General features: G+C 39.7%; 1 protein-coding gene across 1 annotated transcript in view; it reads left to right on the top strand.

The window, feature by feature from the left end:
- The first annotated feature begins 7,329 nt into the window (after positions 1-7,329).
- Positions 7,330-16,694, top strand: part of BRCA1 (breast cancer 1, early onset) — a 64,132-nt gene continuing 54,767 nt past the window's right edge. The window contains 1 exon segment of the mRNA XM_006901729.1: positions 7,330-7,409. Within this exon segment, the coding sequence (XP_006901791.1) occupies positions 7,330-7,409 (80 nt within the window).

The following is a 16,694-nucleotide window of genomic DNA, read 5'->3' as shown; positions in this document are numbered from 1 at the left end:
GTGCTTTTGTGATTGCAGCGTGGCTTCTCACCACTAAGCCACTAGAACTCTTTTCTTCCTAAGAAATATACTGATGATAAACCTATGTCATAAAGGCTTGTACTTAGGGCTCACTTCAGCAGCACATATGCTAAAATTGGAATGATACAAAGATTAGTATGGATTAATTCATGAAGCGGTCTATATTTTTTAAATGAATTTATGATTTATGATTAGGCATTATACCTACAACACCCCAGAATAAGATATATATCATTGCTAAGAGGATGAGGGGAACCGGGCTGTGCAACAATGAATGAATGCTAAAAAACAAAACAAAACAAAACCACAACCAAAACTGACGGAGGGATGAGGGAGTAAAATGTGCAACAATGAATGAATGAAAATCTATGCTGAAAATGTTTGTTAAAAAAACAACTAAAATTTTATTAAAAAAATGACTTGTACTGGAACACCCATGTTTATCATGGCTTTGTTCACAATAGCAAAGAATTGGAAACAACCAAAGTGCCAATCAACAAACGAATGGATAGAGAAGCTTTGGTATATTCACACAATGGAATACTACGCTGCATTGAAAAACAAGGAACTCTTGAAATATTACACAAAATGGGTGACCTTGGAGGGCATTATGCAGAGTGAAATATCTCAGTCACAAAAGGGCAAATACTGCATAGTGCCACTGTTGTAAAATGGGACTGACATCAGGGTTGGGGGAGACTGAGAAAGATGGGATACATATTCTGCACTGAAACAGATGAGGGAGAGAACTGTTTAAAAGAGATATATGATTAGGTATTATTGTCATGATAGGAGTACAGAATGAAGGCTACATAGTGGAGTGGACTTGGGGGGAGGGATTGTATAATAATGAAAGAATTTTTCTTTTACTTTTCAAAAAGAAGAGCGAACTGGGGAGGAGGGGTGGGCAGGGAGAAAAGTGCAACATTTTCATGAATGGAAATCCAAAGTCTCTGTAAACTTTCATTAAAATTAATAATAATTTTTTTTAAAGATTTGAAAAAAAAAGACTTGTACTTAAACAAGTTATAAAACGTAAAGTATTTAATTCTTTACATAAGAAATCAAAAAAAGAAAGAAATGCCTGCTGAGAGTATTTACACTCAAAGAAATCACTTAGAATTGTAAAATCTTCTGGATTTTAAAGGCATTTTACAACAAATTATAAATAAGCAAATGTCAAAGTAAACAAAACAAAACAGATAAATCTCTACCCTCAGGGAACATATCATAAGACTTGCAAGTCTTAAAAAAAAAATAAGAAGAAAAAAAGCAGACTCTCCATGGAAGGTTCAACAAGTTAGAAGCCAAAGCAGTAGCCAAGAAACTACATAGGAGTAACATTCAACTTCCTCCTTCATTAAAGCCTATAGTATGTGCTGGTTTTGTAGTCAGTCGATTCTTTTTATGGGAAAATTGTGGTGGAGAGCAATGAGCACCTAGCTACAACAATCAAGTCCAAGGCCACCCTCATTTCATCTACAACTCCTCCACACTCTCCCTCATTAACACTAGTAGTAGAATGATTATGGTCAGCCAATGTTTTAAACAAGTGATAATGATCTACTTAAAATAGTAATTTTTTAAAAGAAATTAATTTATTATAAGAAATCCCAAAACTATACAAAGGAAAACAGAATAACATCATGAATCTTTATGGACCCCATTACTCATCTTCTATAGTTTATTCAGTGTCAATCAATGGTTAATATCCTTTTCCAACTGGATTAGTGTGGACATTCTGATAGATATCCATCATTGCATTCATGAACAACCACAACACTAAAACTAAAATCATGCTTAAAAAGTTAACAAAGGACTGCAATCCCAGAGGTACGTGGTTCAAATCCACCAGATGCTCTTCTGGAGAAGGAAGGGCAATCTCCTCCTGTACCAGAGTCAGATTTGATTTGATGGTGTACACACACACACACACACACACACACACACACACAAATAAAATTTTAAAAAAAGTTAAAAGTTAACAGATTTCTTAATATATATCAAATTATCTATTCTAGTCAGTTGTTTGCTGGAGTTTTTTCTGGTGAGAAAAATTTGTATTTAGAATTGGCCAGCTGGACTCAGTTTGGATAACCTCAATTTTGTTGGCAATAAACAAAGCATCATACTCAGGAGCAAGTTGAAGGTGTTGACCTTGGCCATATCAATGTCACAGAGCTTCTTCACACCTTGATTTTTTTTTGTTTTGTTTTGTCCTTGATATTCACAATGAACACAAATGTGTTGTTCTTCTATCTTCATCAGTGGTCAGAGAAAACTTGATGATGGCATAGTGGTCAAGCTTGTTTCTCCTGGGGGTGCTCTTCTGGGGTTATTTGGGCATCTTAGGCCAACAGTCCATGGGAGAGGTGTAGATTTTTTCTTTGTGGCTTTCCCCCCCCCTTGTGCATGTCCTTCAGGACTGCCTTCTTGCCCTTGAACATCTTTGCTTAGGGAGTTTTGGGAGGGGCAGGGGCTTCCTTCTTCACTTTGGGATAATCTTTGTAGAAAGGGTTGTTTGTTTTCTGATTAAGGAATTTAGTATTGGTAAACTTTTTGTATTTATGCTTTTATGAGAAACAGCATGTTGTTGTTGTTATGTGCCATTGAGTCGCTTGACTCATAGCGACCCTATGTACAACAGCCCTAAACTCTGCTCTGTCCTGTGCCAATCACACCATCTCGACACACCCATCCTGATTACCCCCCCAGTCACTGAACCAATCTGAGAAATAGCATACGTTGTTTAAATTTCAAGTTGTAATGATAAAAGTCAGCTCTTCAGTATATCAGGCAAGAGATATTTATTGAGTTTCTAAGAAGAGCAAGATTCTGTTCCAGGCACAGAAGATAAAGATGAAGTCTTGAGAGTTTCTACTATTATGGGGGAACAAAGGGATCAGAAGACTTTCGTTTCAGACAAGGCTCAAGTACATTCCAGCTATAAAGCCTTGAGCAAATCTTTTGACCTCTGTGGACATCAGTTCCTTTAAGAAGGAACTTCACTGTAAAAGAAGTCTAATGTTGCTGCCTTGCCTACTTCATAATATTGTAAAAAAAAAATCAAACCAACCAAATCAATCAAGGTATGTGTATATATGCAAGTTCTTGAAAATATTATCCAAACATAAAATTATAATAAACCAGTCTCTAAAATCTAAAATAATCCTGTTTTCCACAACTATCACCCACTACCCTATAAGGTAATACAAGCAAGGTCAAGAAAAATGACCTTGAACTCTAAGAATCAGGGATTTTAAAAATCCAAAACTCCCCCAAACTTTTTTCTCCCAATTTTTTTGTGTGTGTTCACTTAGAGCCATGTTCACCTCTAAAATAATCTCTGTCTTGAGCAACAATCCTTACAAGTGCAATTCTTAGGGTCTTTAAAAACTTGGAATGTTCATTCATCTCAGGAGTTTTGGGGGAAAAAAATAGGGAATGGAAGCTACATGCCAAAAGAGGATGATTCTGAGGTACAATCCTACTTTCCAACTTCTAAGAAACATAGTGACACATTGTTTTTTTAATATACTGGTTTACATACAAAAGTCATATACATCTTATTTGTATATACATTGTTTCATGCATTCCTCCATTCACATTGTGTTTCACGTTATCATTCCCAAAAGTTCCATACTTTTGAGAGTTTAACAGGAAATAAAATCTTCTCTTCGCAAATTACAAAACTGGAAATTAGTTTAGATATTTTGGAGCTCATCCAGTCAGTCCGTTGATGGGGAGAAAACAGGAAGTGGGAGATTGTAGTTTATCTAGACCACAGTGAAATCTTTTTAAAGAGTTGTCTGTTTGACTTTGATGTGAAAATTCTTTCGGCAAAAAGTATTAATTACGGAATACCATAGCACTAGTTAGCCTCATCTGTCCCTTAAGGTTTAAAAGTCACCGCAGCCAGGCAGCTGGGGCCTAGGCCTTCCGATTTCGTAACTGGGATTACTGTAAATTCAGGCACTGACTCACCTTTGTTTGGCAAAGTCATTTTTTTTCTCTCCATGTGAGTTTTTTCAGCCCCAATAATCCCTTTAATAAAGCCGAGAAGCCTATAACTGAGAATCTAAACTTTGACAACCTGGTCTGTCTCCGCCACAGACCTGTAGAAGCTATCCGTGTGACTTGAAAGCTGAGTGTCTTGACAAAAAGAAAAACTGGTGCCTTTCCAATACAGAAGGTCCCTGACCAAGATCACTTTATGAGCTTCTCAAAAAGGGTAAGTGGGATCCATGAGAAGTGCCACTTAAATTTCTTTGCAGACTTCATCCTAGTCTTACAGTAACCATTTCCTAGTACTCTATGCCCCCCAAGATACTGTCACCACTCTCGGAAGACTTCGCATTTTCTTTGCCCAGCCCTTTTTGTGCTGGGAAGTTTCAGCCTTCCATCAACCGAAACGGGCCTTGCCGAGCTAGGACACTTCATCAGTCCGGCGGCATCAGGCCCCTTGGCCCCTCAGAATACAAACAGCTCTCTCAAGTCTCTGAAAAGATGTGCTGCCCACACAAAATTGTGCCTCTCCTCCTCTAATTCCGCCCTTGGACCGCTGTAAGCCTTCTAAGTGCTATAAGACCCCGCAGTTAAATAACCATGGTTGTTACCTTACCAGCGTCCCGCCCCCGGGGGGCGCCTGCCCGAGGCCAGTGCACAGATCGCTAGCAGCCCGCTCGGTTGCTACCCCAGCGGGGTAAATCTAACATGGCGGAGAGACGTTTGCCTAGGCCTTTGTTTCTCTGAGTTTCCGACAAAGTGATTGGTTTACACCACTTGTCTCTCAAAACTTTCATTCCATTGATTGGTTAAGGTTGCTCCGGCGGAGGCGGGGCAGGAGCAGCCTAATCACACAACAATAACAAACACTGGAAGAAAGGGGAGGAACTAAGAGTGCGCAGACGTGGGCCGGAGAGGAGTTCCACTTCCCGGGCAAATTCGGCACCCCTCCTCCTTTCCGTGTCCCCTTAGGCTACTGACCTTAGAGGAGTACTAGTGTGACACTTGCAGGACTGGGTGGGAATTGTCTTGCCAGGACTGGTGGGTTCTTTAGTTTATATTCTGCTGTCAAGATGTGAAAACCAGTAACATCCCGATCCGTAGGTGTACAGGTACGTTACTGAGTTGGAGGCCTCCAATTTAGCATCTGGGAGACTCATGCCTGCTTCCTGTATGTGAAGCAGTTCTCCATTAAGACTACGGTTTCTAAGGATCACTATGGCAAATTTCCTTCCGCAATGCATGGAAATCGTAGGGCTGTTTCCCTCCCACAACGCTTCTATTTATCTAAACTGGAGACTTCCATTGCTGCGGAAAGGGCAGAGGAAAGGGCCCTTTCCTTGCGACTGTTTTGGACACTAACTTGCACTCATCGTACGACCTTGCGTGGCAATTCCTACTAGTAGACCAATTACTGTGACGTAAGAAACCACACCTAGAAGCCTGGAGCCGAGGGGGCAGGCCCCTAATCGAAAACACCGGTGTAATTCTTTCTTTTCCGGCTCTTTCTAACTACATCACGGAGGGAAAGAATGGATGACCAATCGGAGCCCAGAAAAGCTCCGCGCTTTCTGCCCCGCCCTTCCGTTGACGTAAATATTTCCTGCAGTCTGAGAGGTTCGCTCTTCCTAGACGCGGCCCGTTTCCGTGGCAACAGGAAAGCGCGGGAATTACAGAGAAATTAAAACTGCGGCTGCTTAGCTGATTTCCCGGATGCTTTCTAAGCGGGACACAGCTTCGGGGACTGCTTGGAAAACTAAGCCCTCTGGGCCTGGGAAACTCAGACGCTTTGCTCTGGATAAGGGTAAGAGAAACCCACGGTAGGAAGAAGGGCCCAAAGGAGCATTCGAAAACGAGTCAGAAACAGATTATGGGGAGAGAACGAAAGGGAGGAGGAGGCCTCTTCTCGAGAGACCTGGTGGAGAGCAAAATGGATGTTTTTCTGGTACAGGGGTGAAAGCTGAGGAGGCTTAGACCTTGGGAAAACTCCAGTGATGTGAGCAAGGCCGGGTCTCAGGGAAACATCGAGAAGTAAGAGGGTTTGGTGTGTCCCAGGGGCATCATGGGAGGGACTGGAATGGGTCTGGGGGTGGGGTGGGGAATATGTACTTGGAGGAGGAAGTGGGACTGCAGTGTGTCTGAGAAAGGTACGTTGAGGAAAAAGGGAGACAAGATGGGAGAAAGAGACTCAAAGAAAAAGTAGATGTTAGCTTCTAGTTGCTCTGCTCAGGATCAAAAAGGAAGGTTCTGAAATAGATTGGGAGAGAAAACACAACATAAATTCACCAAAAGACCAGATTTACTGGTCTAATAGTGACCAGTGCAACCCCCGGACTGTGGCCCTTAGATACTTTTCAAACCCGGATCTGAACTAGTTCCCGGGATCAGCCAAATGATGAACAAGCCTATAAAGTGAACAGTAACACCTGGGACTAGTTTCTGAGAAGCAGTAACATGCTTCTCAGAAAAATCAACCATAAGAGAGCAAAACGATAACATTAATAAACAAAACAAAGTTCAGATGGCAGGAAAGAGGGGTGAATGATAATGGGGAACCTAGAGATGAAGGGCGGAAGGAAGAGTGCTATTACATTGAGGACATTGCAAGTAATGTCACAAAATGAAGCGTATATAATAATTTTGAATGGATGATTAATTTGCTCTGTAAACTTTTACCCAAACCACAAAAGAAATGTTTTGGTGTTGGGGTGTGTGTGTGTGTGTGTGTGTGTGTGTGTGTGTGTGTGTTGTGAGGTTTTTTTTAAGGACTGGATTTAGATTAAGGACAGGAGGCTAAAGAGAAAGAGGGTCATGGATGGATGTGACAGGTTCTCTCAGCAGAAATATGCCTGAGGAGGAGGGTGCCCAGAGATGTGCCTGAGAGGATTCTGAGTTTAGAATGGAAAGTTTTGTTGGTTTTGATATTGTTGCTCTTGGTTTTATTTTTAAATGTAGAAAAGAGGATAATGAGAAAAAATTGAAGCCATAAACCATTTACCCAGGCAGACCCAGGAAGGTCATTATTGCTTTTTCTTTATTGAAGAAAGGAAACAATCACTTTCCTGAGAGAAGGATCAAAAAAGGAGGAGATTGGAGAAAATAGAAAATCTGAACTACCAAAATAACAATTTTTAGGATTTTTTTAAAGAAAAGACTTTTCTTTGTCATTAGCCATACTGTTGGCAAAATTCTAAAGCACTCCAGTCGTAAGTTCCTCTTATTTGAATATGACATGTTTTTTATGTGAATATTTGAATTTATTTTTTATATCTGTTATATGTGTTAAAGATCAATCGAACAAAAATGGATTTATCTATGGCTCACATTGAAGAAGTACAAAATGTCCTTAACGCTATGCAGAAAATCTTAGAGTGTCCTATCTGGTAAGTCAAAGAGTTTATTTTTTTAAGGTTCTACGTTATAAAATTATCTCCTATGCATATGAGTAAAGTGATCTTACATCACAGGGAGAAAAAGTTATTAAAAAAACTAGTTATTAAAGTTGTTGCTTTTCTTGACCAGTAAGCTCTGTAAATAGAGAACGTTGCTCTTTTCTCTCCTTTTTTTCTTGTCCCTTGCTTTTCTACAAACTGCGACCCGCTACCCCATGCACATTGCTTTTTTTCTTTCCCAATCCATGGTTGTGTGTTGGATTGGAAATTTGGTTTGGATTAAGTGATGATTAGACTTTTAGTCTGAAAACTAACGTGACCACTTGGCATGGACATAGTTAATAAGGGAAAAAGGAAATAATGAATGCTTGGTGTCTGTGAGAGGAGAAGTATTGAAACTAGCCATGTACATATAAATAAGTACACAGCAAGTATCAGAGCCATTAATAAGTCTTTCTGACAGAGTGAACCTTTGTTTTTCTTCATTTGTAAAATTAAAAGAGTATTTAGAAAATTTGCTTTATAAAACCTGAGATAATGTGCATGCCATGAAAGATATATTAAATGTAGGTGTTGATGAGTTTTGACAAATTTGTAACCCAAATACCCATCAAAGTGTGTCATCTGGGATGATCTCTATCATCACCCCCAAAAGTTTTTCTTGTGATTTCTCAGGAGTTCTGAACCTTCAAACTTTACAGGCCCTTAGAAGCCTATGGATGACATTTATATCTATGTAATTAGTTACTTGCTTAATGTTAATTATCATTTTAAAAGCATTGCTCTTAGAAGGGGGTCCATGAGCTTCACCATAACTCAGAGGGGAATCCATGGCACAAAAAAAGATAAGAGAACCCCAAGTAGTCACTAGATATCTTCATAGTTTCTCTTAAATCTACAAAATAAGTTAAAAATCTTCCTTCAGAATATCTTGGTGGAAAGCCAGAAAAGAAAATTAGAATAATTATTGCCTGGTATCTTTCCTGTTTATTCTCATTACTCTGGTCATTTGGGCATCTTAATTGTTCTTCCCACAATTTACATACTCTCCTGCCTCTGAACCTTTACATTTACTCTTCCCTCTGCCAGGAATTCTCTTCCTCTGATATCTACCAATTTATTTGCTTTTTATTTATTTATTTGCAAATCTCGACTGACATACCCATTTTTCAGAGACCTTTTCAGACAAAATTGTAATACTCCTAATCTTGACATACTACTTAACCTCCTTTTCTGCTTATTTTTTCTTCATAGTACTTATTACTATCTGATATATAATTTGTCTTTTTCTCCCCACTTCCACCAAAGTCTCTTGTTGTAGGTGCCATCAAGAAGAAAGAGACTCCTAGTGTAACCTTATGAACGACAGATCTGAATCTGTGCTATCCTGTTCCATCCTTATCTCTAATATACTTGTTGCAATCACTATGTTAGTCTATCTTATTGAGTGTCTCTGTTTTGCTGACCATCCATTGCATTTATGCCTCTGAAAGCTGGACAATGATTAATGATGACAGAAGAATTGATGCCTTTGAGTTGTGGTGCTGGAGAAGCATATTCAACATACCATGGACAGCCAAGAGAACAAACAATTTTTGTCCTGGAGACCGTGAAACAAGGTTGCTTCTTGGAGGCAAGGAAAGGTTTTGAAAGCTCCCAAATTAAGACAGACTAGGAAGCAGGATTGGCCATCCACTTCTGAAATAAACAGGCCTTTGAAAACCCTCTGGGCAGTAGAGGAACACAGGTAGCTTTAATATTAAATTTAGAATCTAGCTTGGAAGTCACTAAAAATGAGGAGAAACAGCTGCAGACATCCATTAATAATTGGAACATGGCATTTATGATGTATGAATCTAGGAAAGCTGGAAGTTGTCAAAAATAAAATGGAACACTTAAAGATTGACATTCTTAGCATTATTGAGCTGATACAGACAAGCATTGACTTCTTTGAATCAAATATATGATTATGCTGAGAATAAAAAAATTGAGAAAGAGTGGTGTTGCATTCATAGTTAAAAAGATCATTTCGCTTGTTCTTCTCTGAGAAAACACCAAATGGCAGGTGACGCTGGTGCAGCGGAAGGCCCTGGGGGCCCTGGGATGGGAGCCCACGGCGGTTTCCGCAGAGGCTTTGGTAGCGGTCTGCGGGGTCGGGGCCGCGGCCGTGGACGGGGGCCGCGGAGCTCGAGGAGGCAAAGCCAAGGACAAGGAGTGGCTCCCCGTCACCAAACTGGGCCGCCTGGTGAAAGATATGAAGGTAAAATCATTGGAGGAGATTTATCTCTTCTCCCTGCCCATCAAGGAGTCTGAGATCATCGACTTCTTCCTGGGCATGTCCCTCAAGGATGAAGTGTTGAAAATCATGCCAGTGCAGAAGCAGACACGTGTTGACCAGCGGACCAGGGTCAAGGCCTTTGTCGCCATCGGAGACTATAATGGCCATGTTGGCTTGGGCGTCAAGTGCTCCAAGGATGTGGCTACTGCTATCCGTGGGGCCATCATCCTAGCCAAGCTCTCCATTGTCCCTGTGCGGCGTGGCTACTGGGGGAACAAGATTGGCAAGCCTCACACCGTTCCCTGCAAGGTGACTGGGCGCTGTGGCTCTGTGTTGGTGCGTCTGATCCCTGCACCCCGAGGCTCTGGAATCGTCTCGGCCCCTGTGCCTAAGAAGCTGTTGATGATGGCTGGAATTGATGACTGTTACACCTCAGCCAGGTGCTGCACAGCTACCCTGGGCAACTTTGCTAAGGCCACCTTTGATGCCATCTCAAAGACCTACAGCTATCTGACCCCAGATCTCTGGAAAGAGACGGTGTTCACTGAGTCTCCCTACCAGGAATTCACAGGTCATCTTGTAAAGACTCACACCAGAGTCTCCGTGCAGAGGACTCAGGCTCCAGCTGTGGCTACCACCTAGTGGATTTTCTATAACAAAGTGAATTAAGTTCTTAAAAAAAAAAAGATCATTTCAGGATTAATCCTGAAGTACAATGCTGTGATAGGATACCATCCATACATAATCACTACAACTCTTACTCGAATACACACACCAACAGTTAAAACTAAAGAGAAGGAAATTGATAATTTCTACCAACTATTGCAGTCTAATATTGACCAAATATTCAATCAAGATGTATTAATAATAATTATTTTGCTCATTCTGTTATTTTTGTATCTTCAGGACTTAGAACTATACCTGGAACCTAGTTGACAATCAACATTTGTTGACTGAATTAAATAGTAGACTAAGTAGTTCTTTGATAGAGCAGTGTTTGTTTTTAATATATAGTCGTGGTTAGTGATAGGTAGCAAAGATGTCTACAGACTTAAGGTGAGCTAAATCCAGGCCATGGTGTTCTCAGTTGCTTGCTATGCAGCTGAGAGCTGGACAGTGACCAAGAACAACAGAAGAAAAACTAGTGTCTTTGAGTTGTGGTGCTGGAGAAAAGTGTTGAACATGAACTGCCAAGAGGAGAAACAGGTATGTCTTGGAGATGGTGCAGCATTAGAGATCTTTGCACACAGGAGTGATGAGACTTCACCTCACATGCTTTGGGCATATTGGTAGGAGGTGCTGTTCCTTGGAGAAGGATATGATGCTGGCAAGGAAGGAGGGTCAACGAAGGAGAGGAAGACCTTGAACCAGGTGGATTGACATCATGACTGCTGTAATAGACTCTTGTGTGTCAGGAAGTATAAGGATGGCTCGGGATAGAACAGGGTTCAGATCTTTTATTCTTAGGGTCGCTATGAGTCATGCTTGACTTGACGGCACCTAACAACAACAACAACAACAACAACAGTAAGAAGACTTGCCTTGGACATTCATATCCAATTGACTATAGTAACTAAAAAAAAAATAGGAACATTGAGGGGCAATGAGTTTATATTAATGTAAGAAAAACAATTCAAGAAAGGAGAATGAAAATGGTTACACAATTGGAAAAATTTAATCAATGTCACTAAATTGTACATGCAGAAACTGTTGAGTTGGAGTATATTTTACTGTGTGTATAGTGTAACAAAGGACCTTTGGTGGCTTGATGCTGTGTACTGTTGGAGTTGTAACTGCAGTTAATCTCATAGTAGGAGATTGCGCATCCTTCTGTGGGGCAGCTGGTGACCTTGAATTGCATGCCTTCCGGATTATAGCGCAGCTTCTTGCCACTAGGCCGCCAGAGCTCCATAAGGAATTGTGCTGCCAACCTAAAGGCATTCAGTTTGAATCGACCATCTGCTCGGAGGGATAAAGATGGGCAGTGTCTTCCTAGATTGCCACTGAAAACCTGCTCTACGATCAGCTATGAGTTGGTTCCGACTTAATGCTATAATAACAATTGTCTAATAACAAATAAGATTTAAGAAAAATAAGATTATAAGAAGGAAAAATTGAAAACTGTATCTACTTTCAAAAAAGGGAGATGAGTTAGGGTGTATTTTCCTTTGTGTTTCATGAAAGTTGTTTTCTATATATGAAATCAAGTAAATAAAGTTAAGGAAAATGCAAGTAATGTTTTGTGTTTTCAGAGTGACAGAAGATTTACAGGTAACCTTCCGCTCTTTTGCCCTTCAACATTTCAATTAAACAAAAATGGAAAGACTAAACAAGATTTACAGCCAAATTTATGAAACATCAGAGCCACAGAAGTAGGAAATGACAATTTAGGAGAAAATATGCTTTTGAAAAAGCACAGCCTACTGCAGAATCCTCATGATAATTATCAAGAGTGATCAAAAAATCTTCCATAGGGTGGCATTTGAGTCCATTTATTTTACATTTTCATAGGACTGAGCCATAAAAATGTAATATTCTTTCACATTCTGGCAAATTAAATCATCAATTAAAAAACTCATACATTGAAATGAAAGGCATAAGAATGAAAGTTAATGTAAAATTTTCATTTTCAGTCAACTATTGTGTATTTGCCAGCTTATTGATTTTAATCATTTTTCCATTAGAAATATATTTAGGCTTTTAAACCTAAGCTGTGCATCCTAGTATTTTTTCCCCCCCATCCTACTATTTCTTTTTTTACCACATTGAAAGAACATCCAGCTCATTTTTAAGCCTTGTTTTTGTTAGTTACTATTGAGTTGATTCTGTCTTTTGGTTGACTTCTTTTGTGCAGATCAGAACTGTTCCCCTAGGATTTTAAGACTGATCTTTCAGAAGCAAATCACAAGACCTGTCGTCTTTTTTTTTAAATTGAGATTATGATGAACAATTATAGAGAACTTGGATTTCCATTCATTCATTGTTGCACATTTTTCTCCCTGACCCCCTGGTCAACTTTTTGTCTTTGTTTGTTTGTTTTAACTTTCTGTCTTGGGGAAAAAAATTCTTTCATTGTTAAAATAGGTCCGTCTCCCGACCCCAGTCCACTTTACTATGCAGTTCTTATTCTGGACTCTTGTCATGCCAATAATACCCAATCATATATTCCTTTTTCAATGCCATGTACATTATTTATCCCCTCTTTTCTAAATTTCCCCCCAACCTCCATGTCAGTCCTGTTTTATAACAGTGGTATTATGAGTTCTTTGTCTATTTTGTGACTGAGATAATTCATTCAGCATAATGTCCTCCAGGGTCACCCATTTTGTATAATATTTCATGAGTTCTTTGTTTTTCAGTGCTGCATGATATTTTATTGTGTGAATATACCACAGCTTCTCTATCCATTTGTTTGTTGATGGACCCTTGGGTTGTTGAAGACCTGTCTTCCTGAGATGTCTCTGGTGGGTTTGACCTGTAGTTTTTTTAATAGTGGTAACATCCTTAACTGTTTACATCACCCAAGGATCCTTTTAAACCTTATCATTGTAAGGTGCTGTTGAGGCAACTATGACTTACAGTGACCCTACGATAAACACGTTAGAACTTTGTCCCTGTTCAAGCCCATTGTTGTAATCACGGTGTTTCCTTGAGAGTCTTCTCTGTTGTACTAACTTTGCTTTTTGAATCATGATGTCTTTTTCAAGGACTTACTTTCCTAAAGGATATGCTTGTTTAAATGAGAAATCATAGGATAAGAATCATACCTTTTTAATTGTTTTTTTTCTTCTCTTCTTTTTTTAACAGTGCCCAAAACAGTACAATTTGCAGCTATGGATTTTTTTGTTTGTTTTTACTTAACAAGCAAAATCTTGTATCTTAATATCTGATTCCTGATAACTAAGATTATTTTGGGCGTATTGCTAGGAGAGGCTATTTCTTCGAGAGGGACATTGTGCTTGGAAAGACAGAGAGGGTCAGTAAAGGAGAAGACCCTTAACCAGGTAGATTGACATAGTAACTGCCTCTGTGGGTTCTAGTGTGTAAGGAAGTATGATTCAGATCTGTTGTTCATGAGGTCGCTGTGGGTTGTACTGAATTTGACGGCACTTCATAACAAGAAACTAGTTGTAGCTAGAGAGTAAGTTTACACCTTTTCAGTTCTTGAGCTGAATTTCCTCTGGCCTCTGAATTTTCTCCTTGGCCACTATTTCTGATAATTGGTAGTTAAATTATTAAAATGTGTACATGCTTGTGAGTTGTTGTTTCCAAATTTTACTTACCTTTTTTTCCGTCAGTTGTTTGTATTGGAAACTCAGAATATAAATATGTTTATTGTTGTTGCTAAGTGTTGTCAAATCAGTTCAGAATGATTCCATCTACAGCAGAATAAAACCTTGTCCCGTCCTGCACTGTCTTCATAACCGCTGCTTTGCTAACGCCCATTCTTGCAACCACTGTACCAGTTCATCTTGTAGACTTAAAGTACTGCTTGGTCTGAAAAGTATTTAAGAATACCTGAAGGGAACTCTAGTGGCCTAGTGGCAGGAAGCTGCACTGCAATCCCAAAGGCATGCAGTTTGAATCCACCAGATGCTTTGCTGGAGAAGGAGGGACAGTCCTCTGCCAGTCGGATCCAATTTGAAGGCACATAACAAGTAAAAAAAAAAGAATATTTGAATTATTTTTTATAGTAAAAGTTTGCTTTCAACAGTACCTAGAAGAGGAGCGTTTTAATTTTTTTCTTTTTACGTCTATTCCCTCTCCTAGCTTTTCCTTCATCAGTCATTACCTTTTTTTACATATTGGAATTTTCATCTCTTCAAAGTTTGTATTTGTAACATGTTTGTATAGCTCAGATTATAATTACCATACTGAAATATAATTATTTCAGATTTGAGTCAGTGGTGAGAATGAAAGCCATCTGGTGTCATTACTAAATCCAATTTTTCTTTTACTCTGAACTTCTGTGATAGCTAGCTTATATCTGGAATAGTGACTTAGTTACAAATTAGAATTCTTTTTTGTCAATATTTTAAAATTACATTTGGTCCAAATAATAATGCTAATAGTTACACCAAACATCTTAGATTTTGAAACATTTTCCTAAATAGCAAATAGTTTAGCTCTTACAATAGCCTGAAGTAACTGGTAAGGAAAGTAACAGAAAAAGAAACAGAGGTTCAGGTAGAATGTTTACCAAAAGGTCACTCTGCTAATTTAAAAAAAAAAAAAACCACAAAAGAAACACAGTTGGTATCAGAAACCTCATACTTAGAAAAGTTGTATTCCCAAACTCTTTCACAATGAAGTCATAGTCTCCTAGCTTTTCATGTGATCCTCTTCAAAAAGTTAAACATGAAAAAGAAGCACATTCCTGTCATCTACTACATTACTTCCTCTTTGTTATTCTGCCTGAAGTTTTCAAAAAATCAATTTTTAAAACTCATTCAGGATAAAAGCTAAAGACTTAGAATGGCTTCCTCAGGCTCCCATCTACCTCTCCAGCTTCATCTCCTACTACTTTTTTCCTTAATCATTGCATCCCCTACACTGGTACAGGAGGAGATTGCACCTCTGGGATTGCATCATAGCTTCTTGCCAGAAGGCCACCAGGGCTTATTGGAAGCCAATACTAAATATTTGTAGTAAACTGAATTCTGTTTCAGGATGGAATTCACCCTGAGGCAGTAAGGCAGTCCTTAAGGGTTTACCAAATTCTTGCATTTGCTGGCCCCTCCCTCCAGAGTCTAGGGGAAGGTTTTCAATAGAGTTTGGCTTCACTTTCATTGAATTCTCTTTGTGATTTACTTCCTAATAACTTTCAATAAAGATAAAAGGAATCGCAGGTCAGGGTCTCTAGAACTTCTGGGCCCCTGTCTTTAATCTCTGTTTTATCTCATTCCTGGCTGGCTGTCTCATTATTAATAATTATAAAAATACCCTCGGTCCACAAGAAGGGCTCTCTTGAATCTTCTAAATGTTGCAAGGACAGTTTATATGAAACTGTCTTTCAATGACACCTTCCTAATTACCTTATAAAGGAGGTCTAGTGGGCTAATCCTTAAGGAGTTGCACTGCTTACTCAATGGTAGAATCTTCCTTGTGGTTTGAATTCACCAGTGCCTCCAACGGAGAAAGATAGGTGGTCTCCTCCTATGTGATTTACAGCCTCTGAACACTTGGCTGGAAAGTCAGCTATGAGTCACTTCTGACTATGTTTTTGAGTTTTTGTTCTAACTACTGAGGAGGACCTGAAGCACTTGTTGCAGAGGGTCAAGGACTGCAGCCTTCAGTATGGATTGAGGCTCAGTGTCAAGAAGACAAAGATTCTCACCACTGAATGAATTGGCAGCATCAGGATGGATGGTGAAAGATTGAGATTGTTCACAGCTTTAGTTTGCTTGGCTCCACAGTCAACACTCTTGGCACCAGCAGCCAGGAAATTAAAAGACATATTGCAATGGGAAAGTCTGTTGTTAGGGACCTCTCCAAAGTACTGAAGAGCAATGGTGTCTCTCTGGAGACCAAGGTGTGTCTGATACAGGCCATGGTCTTTGCCATCACTTGTTATGCATCAGAGAGTTAGACAATGACTAGGGAGGATAGAAGGATAATTAATGCCTTTGAGCTGTGGTGCTGGAGAAGAGTGTTGAGGGTACCATGGACTGCCAAGAAAACAAATAGGTTCATCCTGGAGAGGGCTAAACTGGGCTGCTCCTTGGAGGCAAGGATTCTGAGGCTTCATCTGACATATTTTGGACATGTTGTAAGGAGAGACCGGTCCTTGGAGAGGGACATCATGCTTGGGAGGGTGGAGGGATGGCGCAAGAGGGGAAGACCCTCTATGAGGTGGATTGATTCAGTGACTGGGGTAATTGGGATGGGTATACCAGAGACAGTGCGATTGGCACAGGACAGAGCAGGGTTTAGGGCTGTTATACATAGGGTCGCTATGAGTTGCAAACGACTCAATGGCACATAACAACAATATGTAG

This window comes from Elephantulus edwardii, unplaced genomic scaffold (assembly GCF_000299155.1).
Source record: "Elephantulus edwardii isolate Elephantulus edwardi_28Jun2011 unplaced genomic scaffold, EleEdw1.0 scaffold00340, whole genome shotgun sequence".
NCBI lineage: Eukaryota > Metazoa > Chordata > Mammalia > Macroscelidea > Macroscelididae > Elephantulus > Elephantulus edwardii.
Note: the sequence above shows the minus strand (reverse complement) of the source record. Positions and strands in the feature narration are given on the sequence as shown.